Source organism: Cheilinus undulatus, linkage group 6, assembly GCF_018320785.1.
Source record: "Cheilinus undulatus linkage group 6, ASM1832078v1, whole genome shotgun sequence".
Taxonomy (NCBI): domain Eukaryota; kingdom Metazoa; phylum Chordata; class Actinopteri; order Labriformes; family Labridae; genus Cheilinus; species Cheilinus undulatus.
In genome coordinates, this window is record NC_054870.1 from 52,674,734 (window position 1) to 52,693,720 (window position 18,987).

General features: G+C 39.9%; 1 protein-coding gene across 4 annotated transcripts in view; it reads right to left on the bottom strand.

Moving 5' to 3' along the window:
• Positions 1 to 18,987, bottom strand: part of klc1b (kinesin light chain 1b) — a 72,185-nt gene that overhangs the window by 12,330 nt on the left and 40,868 nt on the right. For 2 of the 4 annotated variants that reach the window (XM_041789232.1, XM_041789231.1), the window contains exons 10-14: positions 16,424 to 16,476; positions 16,102 to 16,169; positions 13,586 to 13,694; positions 13,436 to 13,444; positions 13,037 to 13,189 (exon numbers count right to left, since the gene is read on the bottom strand). In XM_041789232.1, the coding sequence (XP_041645166.1) occupies positions 13,037 to 13,189; positions 13,436 to 13,444; positions 13,586 to 13,694; positions 16,102 to 16,169; positions 16,424 to 16,476 (392 nt within the window). The remainder of the gene's footprint in view (positions 1 to 13,036; positions 13,190 to 13,435; positions 13,445 to 13,585; positions 13,695 to 16,101; positions 16,170 to 16,423; positions 16,477 to 18,987) is intronic. The other 2 variants (XM_041789234.1, XM_041789233.1) reach the window with 2 other exon arrangements.

Genomic DNA, 18,987 nt, shown 5'->3' on the forward strand with positions numbered 1-18,987 from the left:
TAATCACGCATCTCAATGCTGACGCTGATGATTCTGCATAATAATAATGATAATAATAATAATAATATTGCATTTTATTCATAGGTGCCTTTCAAAGCAGTCAAGGCCACCTTACAAAAAAGTTAGGGTGACAGAACAAAACTGATGATAATCTACTGACTTGATTTTTGATCAGTTAGGTTTATTTGATTTATTTTGGTTTAAATTTATTTTAACTACTTTTTAACCCCTTTTCACTACTAATGATGCCAATTTTTGCCTCTTTAAACCCATTTTATCCACCTTTTACATAATTCTATGTCTCTGACCCATTGTTGCCACTTTTTACCATTTCTCACCCTTTTTTCAACCCCTTTTGCCTTTTTTATTTCATTTTTTTGCAACCCTTGTTGAATTTTCTCTCTTTTGACCCATTTTTTGCTAATATATCAATTTTCCACTACTTTGGATGTCACTTATTCGCCATTTTTAACCCATTTTGCTTTTTATGTCTATGTATATTTTTGGCCTCTGTAACCCACTGTTACAGAGGTTGGCTTTTATTGATCATTGCTGTCTTTCTCTCCCTTTGTAAAGCACTTTGGGCTAAATGTCTTATGTATGAAAGGTGCTAAACAAAAAAATAAAGTTGAAGTTGAAGTTGTTGCCACATTTTACTGCTTTTCACCTTTTTTTCCTCCTCCTTTTTGTCTTTCTTATTCCATTTTTGTGGAAAATTTATGTCTATTTTCACCCTTTTTTGCCTTTTATAACCCATTTTTTATTCCTATTATACTAGTTTTTATGCTAATTTTTGTGTTTTCTTCTGTATCACATTGTTGTCACTATTTAACTGCTTTTCTCACCCATTTTTGCCACTGTTGCCATTCTTAGCCTACTTTTTCCACTGTTATCCCATTTTTTCCAATTTCCATCTTTCATTATTTCTCTTTTTGCAATTATTCAATTAATCTATTTAATTGAATCAAGTTATTCCAGTTTCTTCTACTTTATTCTCTGGCATCTTTACAATTGTGAACTCCATAGCTTAGCTATGAAGTCTGACATTTCTTTCCAAATGGTTTAGTTCAATGTGCCCATCCACTTTTTTAACATTGCCAAAATAAGGTAATTCTATTATAAGATATTTACATGTAGATTTTGAAAAAGGCTATACAGCACTACAGCACAATTAAATATTTGTCCTTGTTTGTTGCTCTGATAGGAGTGGTTGTAGTTCATGTTAAAAATAGAATAATGTTTTCACAGCTTAACTTCACAATGGATCATGATTTTGCTGACCTCCATGGGACTCCAGCTTGGCTGGACCCCAGACAGCTCTCCTCTTTATAGGCAGATGTGTCTGATACCATTAATGTATTATAGTGTAATCAAAACAGTAATATTGCCCAGCAGTGTAACATTAATTGCACATTATAACCATAATTGTGCAGCTCTAACTCACATGGCATCAAAACCATCCAGGCCTGGTTTTAACTTGGCTCTGTTTATAAGTCTGACTCAACACAATGGAGAACTAAAAAAGGACATAACTACACGCCAGCTTTACTGACTGTGTAGCTTATTTTGAGTTGTTTTGGAACATATCCTCCTCTACCATGCCTACATGTCACTATTTTGCAAGGTGCCACGTTGATTTGCATCGATTAGATATTGAATAGCTGCGCTTGTGTATGAGCAACCGTACCATACTGGGGCCCAGTATGTGTGCCATAGGGAGCACTTAAACTGGTCAGTTAGACTGGATTCACTTAGTGTGGGTGCACCCTTAGGTTGACATTGATTCATAAATGATAAAAAATGAAGTTCATATCTTAACATGTCTTTTAAAAGTAGCTAGGTGCAGTAATACTGAAAATTGAGGATGCAATCCATCGTGATGCATCATGATTCATCGTATTGCATCAAATCAATTACCACTGTTTACCATGACCTTCTTATAATCTTTGCTTAATGCTTTCTTTCATTATGCTGTCAGTGTTATTTTTGTTGCATGGCTTTGCAGAAATGTCCATGCATTTCAATGCACATCTGTATAAGCACATGATAACAAGTATGTTAAATCTGGAATTCTCTATGGTAATTTTTTGTAATCTTTGTCTATTCTCTGTCTGTCTTGTGTGGTTGATTCCTCCACAGAGCTCCTTGTGTTTAAATGTTTTATCCTGAATGAATCAGAGTTGTAGTACAGCAGACAGAACTCGTCTAAAAATGCAGCAGCAGTGTTTGAGTATTGTTTTGAATAAACTGAGCTGTATCGATGCAGCATGAACACATGCAGGTCAGTGGTGCAGTGGAGGACGGAGTCAGAGTGACTCGGCTGTTTTTTGTTTCCTCTTTGAGTATCGGACTCTGTGAACCTGGCTCTCTGCAGACAGACGATGACTGAGCACTGCAGAGCAGAGACTTCTGCAGGGATCAGCACCCAAAGATGCATACTAATACAGACGTTAGATAACACAGAGGTAGGGCTGTACCGCCAGCAGAAATGTAAACTTCTGCATGAGTCCAGGGAAAATCAGAGGATATAAAGATGTGTCTGAAGCTGTAACCATTTACATCAGTGATATTTTTAACTTAACAGTTTTAGTTTGTGATAAAGACTATAGACCACTATGATACAACAAAATTCAAATAGGCTGGGATAGTAAATCTTTGTGTTTCTGAATATCCACCCGCCTGCCTGCCCGCCCGCTCGCTCTGGCGCTCTCAGAGACAATTTACGAACGCACCCACAATAGCCTAGATTTATATTTACCTGTTCATCTTTGTTTTTTAATAAAAATGAATAAATTCACAAACATTTTTACGATGTTTTTGGGACTCAAACTCTTGGACAGCTAATTCAGAAAAAATACTTTCAAAATGTAAGACTTTATAAAGTCGTGATAAGACTTTTTAATACTTTTTAAGGGCCTTAATTTTCCCAAAATTGATTTATCACCTTTTAATACTTTCCAAGACCCCGCAGATACCCTGTAACCAAGATAACCGATTTTTCTACCCATTTTGCCACTAATTTTGTCAACTTAAACCATTTTTGCTGCTGTTTTGCAATTTTGCAACTTTTTAAAAATACTTTTGCCCCATTTTTTGCTATTTTTTGGAACTCTTTCCCATATTTAGCCTATTTTTGCTTCCTTTTTGACAGGTTTTGCCTACTTTTGCTAGTATTTGGACATTTTTTGCCCATTTTTTCATCACTTTTTACCATGTTTTAGCAACTTTAACCCTTTTCTGCCACTTTTCTGCCACTTGTAACCTATTTTGACACTTTAAACCCATTTTTGCCACCTATTTTCACTCACTTTGCCTTTGTTTGGCCACTTTTTGTCTAATTTTGCTCATTTTGTAATCACTCTTAAACCATTTTAACCACCCTTTTACAACATTTAACCCTTTTGGCCACTTGTAACCCATTTTTTTTTAAAGATTTATTTTTGGGCCTTTTCATGCCTTTATTTGATAGAGGAAGGACAGTGGATAGACTTGGAAACATGTTTTGCCACTATTAACCAATTCTTTGGCCCCTTATGCCAATCGTTAACCATTTTTGACCTTGTCTTGCCACTTTTTACCCAATTTTGCCATGTCTGATTATCACTTTAACCAATTTTTTCCACCTTTCAGGCACCTTTTGCCCACTTTTGCCACCCCCAGTTGTCTGGGCCCCAGAAACCTCACCCCTTTATCCTCCCTTATGGGCCACCTTGACTGTTATATTATTTCAAAAGTCTATTTTGTATTGATATGAAAATGTTGTGCCTTGAGATTTTGGCTTTACCTTAGGTGTGCCTTGGGCAAAAAAAGTTTTAAACCACTGATCTAGATCAGGGACGGGCAACTTTGGTTACTAGGACGGCCTGATTCACTTCATTTTCACAGTTAAAGCGCCAACATGTTGAAAACTGTAGGACATTCTTATTATAACAATTAAAAATACTTATAGTTTCGCAAAATCAGCCAACATATAAAGCTTTCAGAATAATTTATCATACTAACATTTACATTTTAAACTCAAATGTTTAATTTAGCCAGCTAAAGTCAACTGAAGCTACTTCTTTAATGCAATGAAAAGAATATTTACAAGTTCTAAAGTATATTTTACTTAGATTTTTATTTTTCCTCATGCATTTAGTAATGCTTTATAAGAGACTGACACATATACAGTCATCATAAGTTTAAAGACATGAAAGGCCCTAAAGATTCAGCGGTTTTCTGATCCAAAGAATGACCAGGGGCTCATGGCGACCCTACAACCCAACCAGATGGGACCCTAGGCCGTGCTCACTCTCCACATCCACCACTTACTCTGCCCTAAAGGTGCGGACATCCAGAGCCTGACCGGGGTTGTGTTAATAGTCCTACCCACCTAATGGCGCCCTAAGGTGGGCTTACTCGCCATTACACACCTTACTTCAGGCTCAATTTTTGGCCTAAACATGCCTAAAAGTTCTCCACAGTACCGCAAATATATTTATAATCTCTTGCAAGAAATGAACATCTACCAGATGCTTAAGTTATTATTAAGGGAATGCTTCTTATTTTCAAGTTTTATGGCAGATTTTGTTGACGTTTTTTTCTCAAATTAGTAATAGAATATTAATTCTATTATGTTGTCTGTTAACTAATTTATTACCTATCATTTTTCCTGCACACTTTGTTGAACCCTCCAGTATCACTCTAGACATTTTGTCAATTTTTGACTTTTGTTTTGCTATTATTTTGTCTGTTGCTGCAAATGGCTTGATTTTTTTTAGTAGGGTTTTTTTTAGTTGTTGTTTTTTATGTTATTAAATGACTTTGAATGTTGATTGCAATTAAATGATAGCAAAATGCAAAATAAAGGTGAACATTGCACATATTTGATGCTAAATTTAAACTTTTTTTCCAGTGAGTAGTGACACTACCAAAAAAGTATCATGCATCAATTTTTTTTTTTTTTTTTTTTTTTGCAAATGTTAGACACGTCAGAGATTATCACCAAAAAAACACTCATTTTTGTGTGTTTTATTTTCATGTAAAACAGTGACATCATGTATTCAAACTGCAATTTATAGGGTTAAAATCCTGAAAATAATTGAATATTGGGTAGTTTGGTTCAGGACTGAAGTTGATTGAAAGATTTAAGCCAAAAAAGTGAAAATATTCATCTGTGGTATTGCAGTTATTGCAGTTTTTAGAAGTAGACATTTTTTTCTGTGAATGGCTTAGGGTAGTAAATCTGAAAGATACCAGAGGGTAAACATGAATATTTCATGACTTGTCTGTTTATATTTGTTGCCTTCGTGTTTATAACCAAGCTTAAATACCTTTAAAATCTTTAGTATTTAATCTAAAATGACAGAAAGGTAATTTCCTATTCTCGCCCTGTATGTCCTGTCATCTAGAACCGATCATTTATCCTTGTTCTTGCACCTATCATCTATAAATAATAACTAATGCACTGATCATCTAAACCGAGCCCACCCCAGCTGATTGTTGGACTCAGAGTTGAAAAGAGAGAGAGTACAATCCACTGACTGAAAGGGGGAAATCCGATTGACAGGCTGATTGGTTGTCATGGCAACGGTAATCAACAATGAAAACGGTTAGTGACACACAGAGAAGCAGGATGCAAAAGAAAAGAAAAACACTAGAGAACGTGCAAACTAGCAGGCAGCACATGGAGGCGTGGAGCAGAGAGCAGGAAGTCAGACACTCACACGGTAGAATCATGCGACATGTAAGACACAGACACATTAAATACTGGCCAACCTGGATTAAACCACACATAAGAATACTTTCATGTTTGTACAGTGGTGACGTGTTTGAGGGTCGAGCCTAACTGGTGGCAGACAATTAGCATGAGAAACTTGTCTTGCTTTTCCCAGGTAGTTTTGGTGTCAGCAAAATGATTCAACCATCACTACTTACGCACTCACACAAACAAACCTCCACTTCTTAGCTGACATTCAACTCCTGTGACCTCCACCCAGCTGTTCTGTACTTCCAGTCTCACACCACGTTGGATGGAGTGGTGAAAAGCTCAGGGTCTGGGCTAGACCCCTTATCTCCAGTGAAGGATCTTAATGCTTCAGCAGACCAAGACATTCTGGACAACACTATGCTTCCAACTGTGTGGCAACAGTTTGGGGAAGGCCCTTTTCTATTCCAGCGTGACTATGGCCCAGAGACCAAAGAAGGACCAGAAAGACCGAGTCCTGACCTCAACCCCATCCAGCACCTTTGGTATGGACTGAAACAGAGATTGAGAGCCAGGCCAGCTCTTGCTCCTTTTGTACATAATTTTTGAAGTCATTACATAACATATTGTGCATATTCTATAGTACTATAATACATATTTAATATCTACTAGCTACCATCTATTGAGGTACTGCTGTTTTTATAGCTTTTATTTTATAGTTGATGCATGTTGGCTGCATCTCCCTGCTGTTAAAGCGCAATCATTCCTCCTAAGTTTACCCCAATAAACCCCACACTAGTGACTGCTTTGCATTTATCAAATAAAAAATAATACATTTTTTTTACGGGAAAAAAAAGTAGCGTTATGTAAACAAACTGGAATTTATAGGGTTAAAACTATGAAAATTAATTCACATTTGCTATACATGACTAGGACTGGAGTTAAGAACCAAAAATTAAAAAAAAGTTTTTTTCATTTTTAACACTTTTAAATATACCCAGAGTCCTAAAAGGGCTTTAAGAGGGAGAGTGATTTTTTTTAAAGGAGGGCCTGAGGGTTAAAAGAACAAAAGAACAGCACTCATGCTGTGTTTCTCCTTCCTGTTATATATTGTACCAGTGTGGAAACAGAAAGCTTCGCTTATAGAAGTTTAGAAAACAGCTTCATTAAACAGACAATTTTAATCTTGCTGCCTAATCAAGGATTAGACTGTAAACTCATTCAACCGATGTGGACGTGCATATGTGCTACAAGGTAAATACAGCTCTCCATTCACCATTCTCCTGTCCGTTTTGGTCCATAACTTCAGAAATAATAGAAAAGACCTTGATTCTCTAAACTCCCTGCACCTATGCGGCATGTATCAGTCGCAAGATGTGGCACATATGCAGGCGGTCTGAAAGCTCTGACTAGTTCACATGCAAACAAACTGGACATCCAGCTGTGCTACAGCCAAGACACGCATCTCACACGTCAGTCTGAAACTCATTGTTTAACACAAGTTTTTTGGTGTTTCCATCTCTGCAGGTAGCATCTTAAGAAAGATGAGGAAGTTCTACCACAATGACGCTGACACTGAGAGAAGGTGGATGTTGGAGAAGAGGTGTCTTGTAAATGTCAAGTTGCAGCCATATGGATGAAAGTGAAGAAGCAAACATGGCCGACATACGTTAAGCATTCCTCATCCAATGGACTCACACACTGAAGCAAAGTCAAAGACTATCTTCAACACTTTTACTGCAGGAAACTTGAGAAATCCCCACTTTTACTTAAACTAGATGCTGTTTTTAAACACTAACATCTACCTGAGGAAAGGCTATTTTCTCCTCTGTCTAAGCTTTTTTAACTTTTGCTTAGGGTAACTATCTAAATGCATTATTTTGACATAATTTCTTAAGCATTTATCACCTTAGATTTTTGAGAGAGTGGAGAAATGTTTGGGCAAAGCTCTACATGAGAACAGAGAAGTCACATTGCTTCATAGTGAAACATACAGTGTTCTTAGCCTGTCTGAAGTCACAGTTACATGTCTGCAGCTGTGATTCTCAGAGCAGAGATGGAATGATGCTTGTTAGGACACGCTTTATAAGTCTGTGGATCAAAAGTTTCCAGAAAAAACTCTAAAAGCATGAGATGTCATGATTACAGTTCCTATTTGACTGTGTGAATTTGCCGTGGATAGGAAAAGGCTCACACACATCCAGCACTTGTCTGCATGCCATCACATGTTTTAAACACAAGCAGATGCACACTCAGGGTGAGGATGCATGCTGAGCATGAGCTGGAGTGTGAACTGAAGCAGTTTACAGTGTTATGAACATGTGTGCAAAGAAGCATTTACATTCACGCAGCAGCAAACCAACAAAAACCTACAGGAGGCTAAAAAAAACCCCGCCGTTCTACTTCATGTTACTCAGAGAGCGGCAGACATCGGGTTAACAGACACGGTCCGTTAGTGTGCACGTTTAGGCTGGCGGGGTTACATGCATGTGTGGACTGGGTGGATGTGGAGGGAGTATGAGGAAAGGCTCAGGCTCAGACTAGGAAACACAATACTGCAACACTTTGATGCCATGCATCTTAAACCAATTAAATCTCTGCTGTTTAAATGATCAATAATATAAAAATGAACCAAAGCTTTAAAAAATGCAACTATTTCATAAGACAGGTGCACCGGGCAGGAATAATTCCATCAGAAATTATTCCAGTCTTACTGTCAAAAATGTACAAAAACAAAATGCTGCATATGTTTCTGCATACTTTAACCAGTGTGAAAGATTCTGCCAGCAATTTTTAGACCATTAAAAATATATTCTCTAATATTTGGATGGATAGGATTTAAACTTTCTTTCCACTTTCCTGTGGTATCAAAAATTCCTTGCTGTGGTCAGATTTTAACTAAATTCAGAGATGTGTGATATTACATTTTGCTGATATCAGATATGCTGATATTTCTCATCTCATTTTAGTCGATAACATTACTGCTATTTATATAAATACTTTATTCCACTGTGAAAAACTTCTGTGGCAAAGAGAGATGGAGCTGAGAGAGGAAAAGGAAGTAGATGGTCTGTTAATGTCTTCATTCAAAATGTTCTGGGCTCACATCATAGGTCAGTGGTTTTCAGTGTTGGGGTCAGGACCCCAATGGGGGTCACGAGACACTGAGAAAGGGTCTCAAGATGCCTTAAAAGAAACTAAGAATATTTCTGAAATTACACCAATTTTGCCAAATTTTAACCTATTTTCATCACCTTTTCCCACAAATTTGACCAATTTTGACACATTTTTGCCTCTTAAAACCAATTTTGTTGATTTTGAACCCTTTCAACCACTTTTTTTCTGCCTGTTTTTGCCACTTCTTGACAAGTTTTTGCCACTTTCCAGCCTCTGTTGACACACTATTGCATCTATTGACCACTTTATACTGCTTTTAATGCCTGTTTTAACCACATCTCATTATTTGATATGCCCATTTTTGCCTGTTTAACCCATTTTGGCCACTTTCAAAATTAAATTTCACCATCTTTTCCACCAATTTTTGCCATTTTTGGCCAATTGTTGCCATTTTTATTCAGTTTTTAAGAAAAAGGATTTACATTTTTTAGAGGGCTCTTTACCACGGCAAAAATGAACAGCTTAACTTTACAATGGACCATGATTTTGCTGACATCCATGGCCCCCCAGTTTGGCTGGGCCCCAGAAACCTCCCCCTTTATCCCCTCTTATGGGAGGCCTTGTCTGCACATGACTATTCTTGAATGTTCATTGCTGTGTTCAACCTCCTTCAGATACAGTGGGGGTCTCTGGTGCCTTTATTGTGGGGGTTGTGGGCTGAAAAGGTCGAGAACCACTGCCCTAGGTATCCATCCATGTCTGATGGTACAGTTGTATATTCTACCAATTTTAAGGCTTAGTTTACACCAGATATATTCACTTTGGAGTTTGTATAAACATTAAAAACACACTTCATGAAACATACAATCACAAAGGTACTTTGTTAATAAGGTTTTCATAATTTTTAATGGTTTGATCCTTTTTGATACCACAGGGTTTTAACAACTTATCTGTTGTTTTTACGTTTGATGACAGAAAAATGCAAAAGTTAACAAAGAAAACGTGTTTAAACTGTCCTCCTGTGGGATGATTTATATTTTGTTCCGCCAAGTTCTAAACATGCAGTTTCTGTGCAGCTGTAGCAGCTGCTTGATTGCACAATAAATGGGATGAATTTGCAGACGGTTTAGGTCTTGTGCTGTGCATGATGGCAGCTGCACACAGTTGGGTTAATGGCGTCATGTGCCTCGGCATTTTATGCTGATACATGAGTTGTAGTCAACAACAAAGCTTAGAACTGAGGCTTGCACACTGGATGTTATGGTGCATACTGGTACATCCATTAGAATCTTTTAAACTTATTGAATAGTTGCCACTGGCATTTCAAGAGTCATTTTCCTAGAAATGTACATCTGGAATGACAACCTTAAACCATCCTTCCCTCTGGCTTATCCAGGCATCACCTTGGGTTTTCTAACTGTGCCTTTTTAACAGAACACACTGTCATATTAGTGTCATGTTTTCACCAGCGATCCACAGTAACAAGGAGCATGGTGTCATGTGCAAATAGAGACACAGAAAAAAGATAAAACCCCTGCAGAGAAATGGCAGTAACGACTGTAGAAACACAGCTAAGCCTGAGTTATAATGAGGCAATAAAACAGCAGGATGAGCTGTTGTGGATCAATCTCCTAGTAGGGTGGAGAAATTAAAAAACATGTCCTTTCTGTGTTTAACAGCCAGAACATGACACATCTTAATAAGAGATTTAGACCAGCTGTATCCCTGAGCATCCAACAGAAGCTGATAAATATTCAACATGTTGCCACAGAATGAGCCTGAGCCTTTTTGTTTCACTCCACTTGTGCAGAAGCATTTTCAGCAAAACAACCACTCATTAAAAACAAGACGCGGCAAAGTCATTGTCAGGCAATGAACAACAAAAACATGAACATGAAAGACCAAAGGAGACTCAGCTGGTGTCAAAAACAACACGTCGGCATGCCAAGACACTCAATCAGCTCTACAGTTTCAACAAAGGGTTTATTATTCAAACCTCAGCAGAAGAACAAGGAGCGTCTACAGCAGTGATGGACGGTACACAGAGACCAGAACAAAAATGGGGAATTTAATCACCTTTTCCATATTTCACTTAGACTGCCCCAGATTCATTTCCTGAAGCAGGTTGTGCAACTTGAACTTTGGATGCAGATTTATGTGGCTCATATCCAGGCTCTGAGTGTGTGCACCACTGACCTGATCATAAATAGGTCACTCAGTAATGACTGATCAGTGAATGGACTCCTTCATGACTGGATGATGAGTTATGTGAAGTGTGGTGCATTTCCACTACATGGTACTGGCTAAACTCGCCTCCACTCTACTTGTGTTTTTATCTGATTGTGTATTAAAGACAGTTTTTAAGGTCCTGGTTCTTTTCTTAGACAGCTCTGGAGCTTTCCCCTTATTTATACCACTTGTCCTGTTTGGGGTTGCATGGGGCTGGGGCCGTCTTTGGGTGAGAGGTGGACTGGACTGGGTGCCAGGGCTGATACATACAGACAAACAACTCACTGGCAATTTAGAGTTACCAATTAAACTAACCAGCATGTCCTTGGGGTGTGGGAGGAAGCCTGAGCAAACAGAGAGAACCCATTTATCCCGACTGGATTTTGAACCAGGAACCTTCTCTCTGTGGGCTGATAGCCCTGAGCACCGCATCACTGAAAACATGCCTGGTGCATATCTCAATGGGAGCAGCATGGAGTGGCCCTTCTGGCATTGGAGACAGACCGGAGTGTGTGAAGTAGAACTGCGGAGACCGACTAGGAATGATGCTCTGCAGTGCGCTTCGTGTGCAGATTGCTGCACAGAAGGGAACATGGAAAACAAAGTACTAAAGTCCAGCTCCAGTCAGCCGGTACCACTTAATAAAAATGCACCATTAAAGAGTGAGGATGATTTTCATTGTGTTTGTTTATTAAATTCAGTAGTGATCTTCATTGAAAGAGAGTCTGTATAGACGCTGCTTGAAGAAGACAACCAGAGAACTGGTATAAAAGCAGAGCTACGCTCTGTGTGGACAGGGTTTGGAGCAAAATGTATTTCAATCGCTCGAAATTAGGGCTGTTAAACTATCAAAATTTTTAATCACGATTAATCTCAGAACTTTTGTAGTTACTAGAAATTAAATGCATCCTTTTTATGCATTTAAAATCTTAACCTAACGGTATCTGAGTATCTGACTTCCTGTTTGGATACAGACCTGCTTTTAATAATAGATTGAAGATTTTAGCATGAACCTAAGTAGGAAAAAGACAAAGTGGAGCATCAATCCATCTATTTTCTAGATCCCTTATCTCGTTGGGGGTCGCGGGAGGGCTGGAGCTTAGGTGGGGTACACCCTAGACTGGTCGGCAGTCAATCGCAGGGCTGACATACAGAGACAGACCAATTTTAGAGTCACCAATTAACCTAATGAGCATGTTTTTGGTGGTGGGAGGAAGCCGGAGTACCTGGAGAGGAACCCACACATGCACAGGGAGAACATGCCAATTCTGCACTCGTGCAGCCTGCCATAGTGGAGCAGGAAAAAGTTAAATGTTCGATAACACAAGGTTCAGATGACTTCTGACTTGTCTGAGAGTTTCAAAGGTAAATGAGACATTAAGGAGCAGTGGTGGATTTATTTTACATCACTGTAGCTGCAGGCAGATGAATTTTACAAAATCAATGCATATTTATGGATCTCAATTAATACAATTAATCTTGGCAGCTCTACTTAAAATGCAAACCTGACTCACCTCGGATAGATTACATCCCACACTCAGGAGATGAGATATTCTTCAAATCCATCTGAGCAACAACTCAATCTAAAGACTTTAGACTTGACTCAACATTATCAGAAGGACCTATGACTTACTTTGATTTACACACCAATTACTCAGGACTTCTCTCGTATTCAAGCTTTCACTCATACTGAGTTTTCTAGGCTAGGACTATCTTTTCAAGGAGGGGTACTTTCACTCCAAACCTCATCCAAGCTATAAATGAAGCTCAGCTGTTGTCCAGTTGACGTGTCCCTGTTTGGACCTTGCTGTGTGCCTTCTAATGTTGGGAATAAACTGGCACCTGACACAATTCTGCCTCAAAAATATAAGCTTTGACTGGATCAGTCCAAAGGTTAAGTGCCAGTATGTTTGCTCTGTACCCATCCATCCTCAGTAAGACCACCTTGTTCTTCCTCTGAGGTCTCTGTCAGTTTTAACTGGTCTGTAGTGGATTTGTACTCACCCCGTTCCACTCCACGCCCATACTCACTTCCTCGCCGGTCTCAGAGCCGCTCTCATACTTAACGCTGGTCAGGCTGTCCCTGCTCCTCCGCCTGTCCCCTTCAGTGTCCTTCAGGATCTCCACCACACGGGTCCCGTGGATGGGGTCGATGCCCTGATGGTAATGACACGCATGCACACAAAGAAGCAAACAGATCAAGAAGGAGCAGGTCCAGGCAGGCTTATTGATGCTGATATGAGTGGGAGTGCAGAGTTATATGGAGGAAGAACAGGGATGTTTTCTGTCTCTTTAAATGAGGCGTCACTGAGACCGTGTTTAAAATGACTGTGAGATGGAGGTGATGTTATGGGAGCGAGGAGGGGGCTCTACAGGGCGATCAGTTAGAGACAAACCACTTACTGTGTTGCTCTGGGTCCAAAGCAATGTAGAGAAAGGGAGAGAAATATCATGAGATTTACTTTCCTAAGTTTAATATTTCACAACAACAGGAACTGAGACATTGCCTGCATGCAGAAAATAAAATACTGAGTTCAAGAGAAAGCTGCTGACCTGCTTACGGGACCTGATGGCGCACTCTTCAAGGGTCTCGGCCGCCTCCAGCTTCCCCTGGCGGCGGTACAATGCCCCCAGGTTCCTCAGGGTGGTATTCACTGTCGGGCTGGGTAGAGAAATAACGGCAGCATTAATACAAATATATTATACTGAGACAATATTATTATTGAAACAAGAATGATCTAACAAATAAATAACACCCTTACATCTATGAAAGATATTTATTCTTGAGATCATAAAGCTGTAAATTTACATAAAATAAAACAAAGAGTATCTGAGGTTACATGCTTCCAAGAGGTAAACAACTGCCAAACAGCTCAAGTAGAGTGGAAGATCTAATCAGTTCATCCTTGGGTCGGAGTAAGACCCCCCCTTCAGTGTCTTGCAACCCCCCTGGAGGTCCTTCCCAACCCCCACCCTCGGAACCACTGTGCTGGACCACAGGTTCCCAAACTTTTTGCATACAACCCCTCACACAACAACTAACCCTTTTCTCCACAACTATCACAAACTCATGAGGGAGCAGGCCGGCAGAAGAGTGAAAACTAGGGTTGTTCTGATTCCGATACCAGTATCAGAAATACGTCCAATAATGTTAAAAATGCAGGTATTGGTATCGGTGAGTACACGAGCTTATGCACTGATCCGGTACCTTTTGGTCTAACTTTATATTTTACTTCATTTAGCCATGCTGTTAGTGCTATAAACCGGGAATAAATTCTTCTTTTTCCTGCCAGAAAGTACGTCATGCGCGAGCTATCATTTTCAGAGCAGAGAAGAAGAACCAAACAACCCACTGCAGCAGCAAAGAATGGATGCTGTGTGACAGTTTTTCTCTGAATGTGATCGTTAAGATGCCTTCCAGACCGGCGCCGTCGTACACGACAGGAAGCGACACAGTTTATTGAAAGTTAAATAACTTTTGAACTATACATCGCTGCCTCTTACTTGTCTTTCCTCTTGAAGTTACCTGTTTTGCCTTCCGATTGACGCTATTGATGCCTTTGAATCCCTTGCAGCAGCATTTCCAGTGAGCCTGTGTAGCGCCACATTATGTAATAACGCCACATTATGTAATAACGCCACATTATGTAATAATGAAATACATTTTCAATTCATTATGTAATAACGCCGCATTTTGTAAGCCACTAAGCAGTTAGGGTAAAGGCAAGGTAGTAGGGTATACCCTGGAGCCCACCTTAAGTCCTAGGGTTAAGGTTAGGTGTTTAGTCTAGAGCCCTGAGGGGGGTTAGGTTTAGACATAAGTCACTAAGCGGTTAGAGTTAGGGCAAGGTAGTTGGGTAGGGCATACCTTGGAGCCCACACTAAGTCCTATGGTTAGGGTTATTACATAATGCGGCGTTATTACATAATGTGGTGCTACAGCCTGGAACTTGTGTGACATTTGGGAACTTTAACAATTAAATCCACGCCAGTAAACCTGATATTGAATGTCTTTTGTCCAATTTAATCAAATAATGATCATTTATTACTGCCAGCTTGAATGCTAACGTGAATGCTAACTGCTATATTGGTCACCTTTTGTGAGGGTCTGTCAGCCAATCGCAGGCTGTTCCGTAATCATGTCATGCTATCCAAAAAGAGTATGATGGAGAGAGATAGAGAGCCTGTGCTGCAGCCCCCTGTATTATTGTTATTTTAATTTTTAGCAGTAAAACTCAATAATCAGCAGAAAAAAACAACTCTAGGCTCACAGAGATGCTGTACATTATGTTTCTATTTGTTGACCCATGTTCTGAGTCAAATATAGGTCTAAAATAATTGGCTAGTCTGCAAGTCAGTCCAGAAAGTTTACACTGGTATCGGATCAGTACTCTGTATCAGCCGATACCCAACACCTCTGTATTGGAACCATATTGGGAAGGAAAAAATGGTATCGGAACATCCGTAGTGGAAACCTCTTCCACTTTATTCTTTATTCCACACAGAAACGTGGTCCAGTTCTAGTGACACTGACTCTATACTAAAGCTACGTCTGAAGTAACCACTGCAGTGGAGGTAGCCATCACAAATGACTTTGAGTACAACTAAACCCTGCCCACAGCACAACTCTGTACGGCTCTGACAGTAGAATCGGTCAGTCAGTCACATACAGACCCATGTGTAAGGCTGACCCCGGCGATCGGCCAAAAACAGGGATGAAAAGACGTATAAAAGATGAAATTAGATAAATGAAAGTGAACAAGGAAGGTAAGAGCAGGCCACCAGATCAGAAACAGGGGCAGATGGGAAGCAATACATTTAATAAGGAAAATAGAAAGTTAGAGATCATAAGAGTAAATAAAGGTGACAGTGCATAAAAGAGAGCATGTCATTATCCTCCTAGAGAAAAAAGAGCTCATTGTAGAGCTGCTCTTTCATAAGAAATCCTGTGATAACATTTATTACAAACTTCTCCTGCACAAACAAAGACTGATCAATTTCTGGCATCTACCTGGAGAGTTTTATTGATACTTAAGCTATAAAAACATGCTTATCTGGCCCCGCCTCACCTGTTGACTTTGCAGGCCTTGTACCAGCCTCCATACTCTCCGTACGGGGTGTTGTCTCTGTGCTTGCCCTGGAAGTAAAAAACAAAGAAGAGGAAGAAGAGAGAGTGAGAGGGGAGCGATGGTTAGAACCGGACTGGCTGCATTTTTCTGTGTTTACATAAAACTAACATGCACCCTTTGGGGTTTATGGAGCGTGAAAAGGACAGAGCTGTTTTTACATGTAACAACCTGCATTTAACTCTTCTTTTATTTATTTAAGCTGAAGTGCTCTCATTGTTTGCTTTGCTTTAGTGCAGGAAGTCTGTTTATTCAAAGGCCTCACCTTGCTCATCTCCTCTCTCTCCTCTGCGTGCATCCAGATGGGCTTGTTCTCAGCTGCAGACACAGAAAGGAGAGGAGGTCTACATACAGAACAACACCACTGGAAAACAGATGAACCCGTCAACTTCAGGGTTACTTACCGAAGTCATCATTAACTAATCTAGACCCAGGCTGAGTAAACAAAAATACCTGATAGGTGGAGGTAATAGCATTGACCACTCAGTGTTAGTTTTTCATTCTGCCCATAATATCTGATGGGTAAACCCTCAGCTTATTTTAAATACTTGTATGGATAAATATAAATCATGGAACAATATTGGTGAGGCTGGACAACATCTGGCAGAAAAATCTTGTCAAGAATATAAAAGATTTATAAAGAAAATTGAGATTATTCCTTGATTTTTTTGTAAAACTACATCTTGCAGAGCATATTTGACCCCCAAAGCCCTGTTTGTTTGACAAGTATGGTTTCTCCATGCTGCACTCAGGCACAGCACACTTCCTTGGCCCTGGCGGTAAATGGACTTGATGGCATAAGCTGCTTTTCTAGTCACTCCAAAGACTTTTACACCACAGGTCACACTCAGGGCACCCTAACGCTAGAGCTTGTTGCCCCATTAGGTGGTAAAGCATGCTTGTCCCTGCCCCCCGGTCCAAACTGACCTGCACTCAAACCGACCTTGCCATCACGGAGCGGTTGCAGGCGTGCAGATTTAGTCAATCCGATGGCAATTCAACACAATTTCCGTAGTGAGGTGTTTCACTGGATTTATCCCACAGGTAAATCCAAGGAAGAAAGTGGAGCACACAAATCACTTAATGCAGTTTTATCAGGTGCAGAGGACTGAAGACTCAGTTATGCTTTCTGTATGGACGGCTGCACGGACAAATACTGATGCGGAACCATGATGCGGAAACATCTGGTGCATTTATACCTAGCGCCGGCTTCCTCTTTGCCCCAAACTGATATTCTCCCAAAAGCTATGGGGCAGTGTCTTCAAGAATCACTTCTGTGGCGTGTTTAATGCAAGTCATAGAGGAAGATTCGTTGATCATGGAGAACCAGGAAAAGGAGCTGCTGTGTTTACTGTTGTTGTTACAGCATAAAAGAGAGAGGAGGTGGTCCATACGGCCACTCAATCAAGAGAGGAATGACAAGGGGAGTACAATATTCTTGTACAGCCAATGCGAGAGATAGATGAGGAAGTATATGGCAGTTGCCGTGATCTTTCAAAGAAGAATCATACAGGCGTTTATATTTTCTGACTTCTGCCACCAAAAATTTCGGGAATGTGCGCGGACAGATGAAAATTGGCCGCACGGAATCCCCACGAAGGGGTGTGTCTTAATATTTGACATCACGTTCAACGCGCGGACACTGGCAACCTCGCAGATGCATCAAGCAAACAACAGGCTTAACGTTTCGACGCGTACTGCATCTTCAGTGTGCATCGAAACGTTAGTCCTCTGCACCTGATTAAACTGCATTAAGTGATTTGTGTGCTCCAGTTTCTTCCTTGAATTTACCTGTTTGATTAATCCACTGAAATACCGTTCTACATTACTAGTCCATTCTGTGAGCACCGACCTCCACCTGTGGAAGGGCTGATGCACAAGAGCCTTACTCAACACAGTTTCCCCCTGGAAGAGGTGGAATTTGCCATGGTATGCTTGCTTCTACACACGCAGGTACACAAATGGGTCGTATCTGACCATAAAGCCCAATTCACAGTGCAGTTTCAGGCCATTACATTTACATTCCAGTGACTTTCGCCTTCACTATGAATGCTGCAGAGGCGTAGAAGGAGAGATAAAGTGATCTCACTTCTGTGCCATCTTCAGAGATAGTAACAAACACATTACAGAGACAGAAACAGGATCAGCAGATCCATGATGCTGCACTCTCTCACCATTCTGCAATGCTGAAATGCAAAGAGAACTGAAAGACAGGGAAACATAATATTACGCCATGAGTATGAATATCTCAAGGTGTAAAGGTAGCAAAGCTTCGTTATGGAACTTTGGTGGAAATGCACAATGACAACAGTGAATAAGCCACAAGGTGAGTAAAGTTGCAGCAATTCTACTGTGTTGTTCTCCATTGTGCAAAGACTGAGAGGCTGTAAATGCATGCATGATGCATGATGATTTGTTCCATAGTTTAAAATGCAAGTGCAAGCCAGTGGCAGACCAGGAAGGGGGGACAATTGTGCTACAGCGCCTAGATTGAGTGCAACTGAACAATTTTGACTCCTCTAAATAAACGAAGAAGGATACACATTTGTTAACTGATACAGTCGACTAAAAAAGCACTACGAGGACATGCATGCATGTATTTTATTCTAATCCATTGCCCAGTGATAACTGTTCAATCTGCTGTTTTTTACTTTACTTTCTAACATTTTTTGATTTAATCCTTAACAGATCGTTCAAGTTCACTTTAAGAAAAACAGCCTATTTCATTCTCATTCTAGAAGTTTATTCGAACTGCATCTAAGCTCAAACAATTCTCTAAATCATTGAAAATAGATATTTTTTTACTCTATTCGTGACAGCTTGCTATGA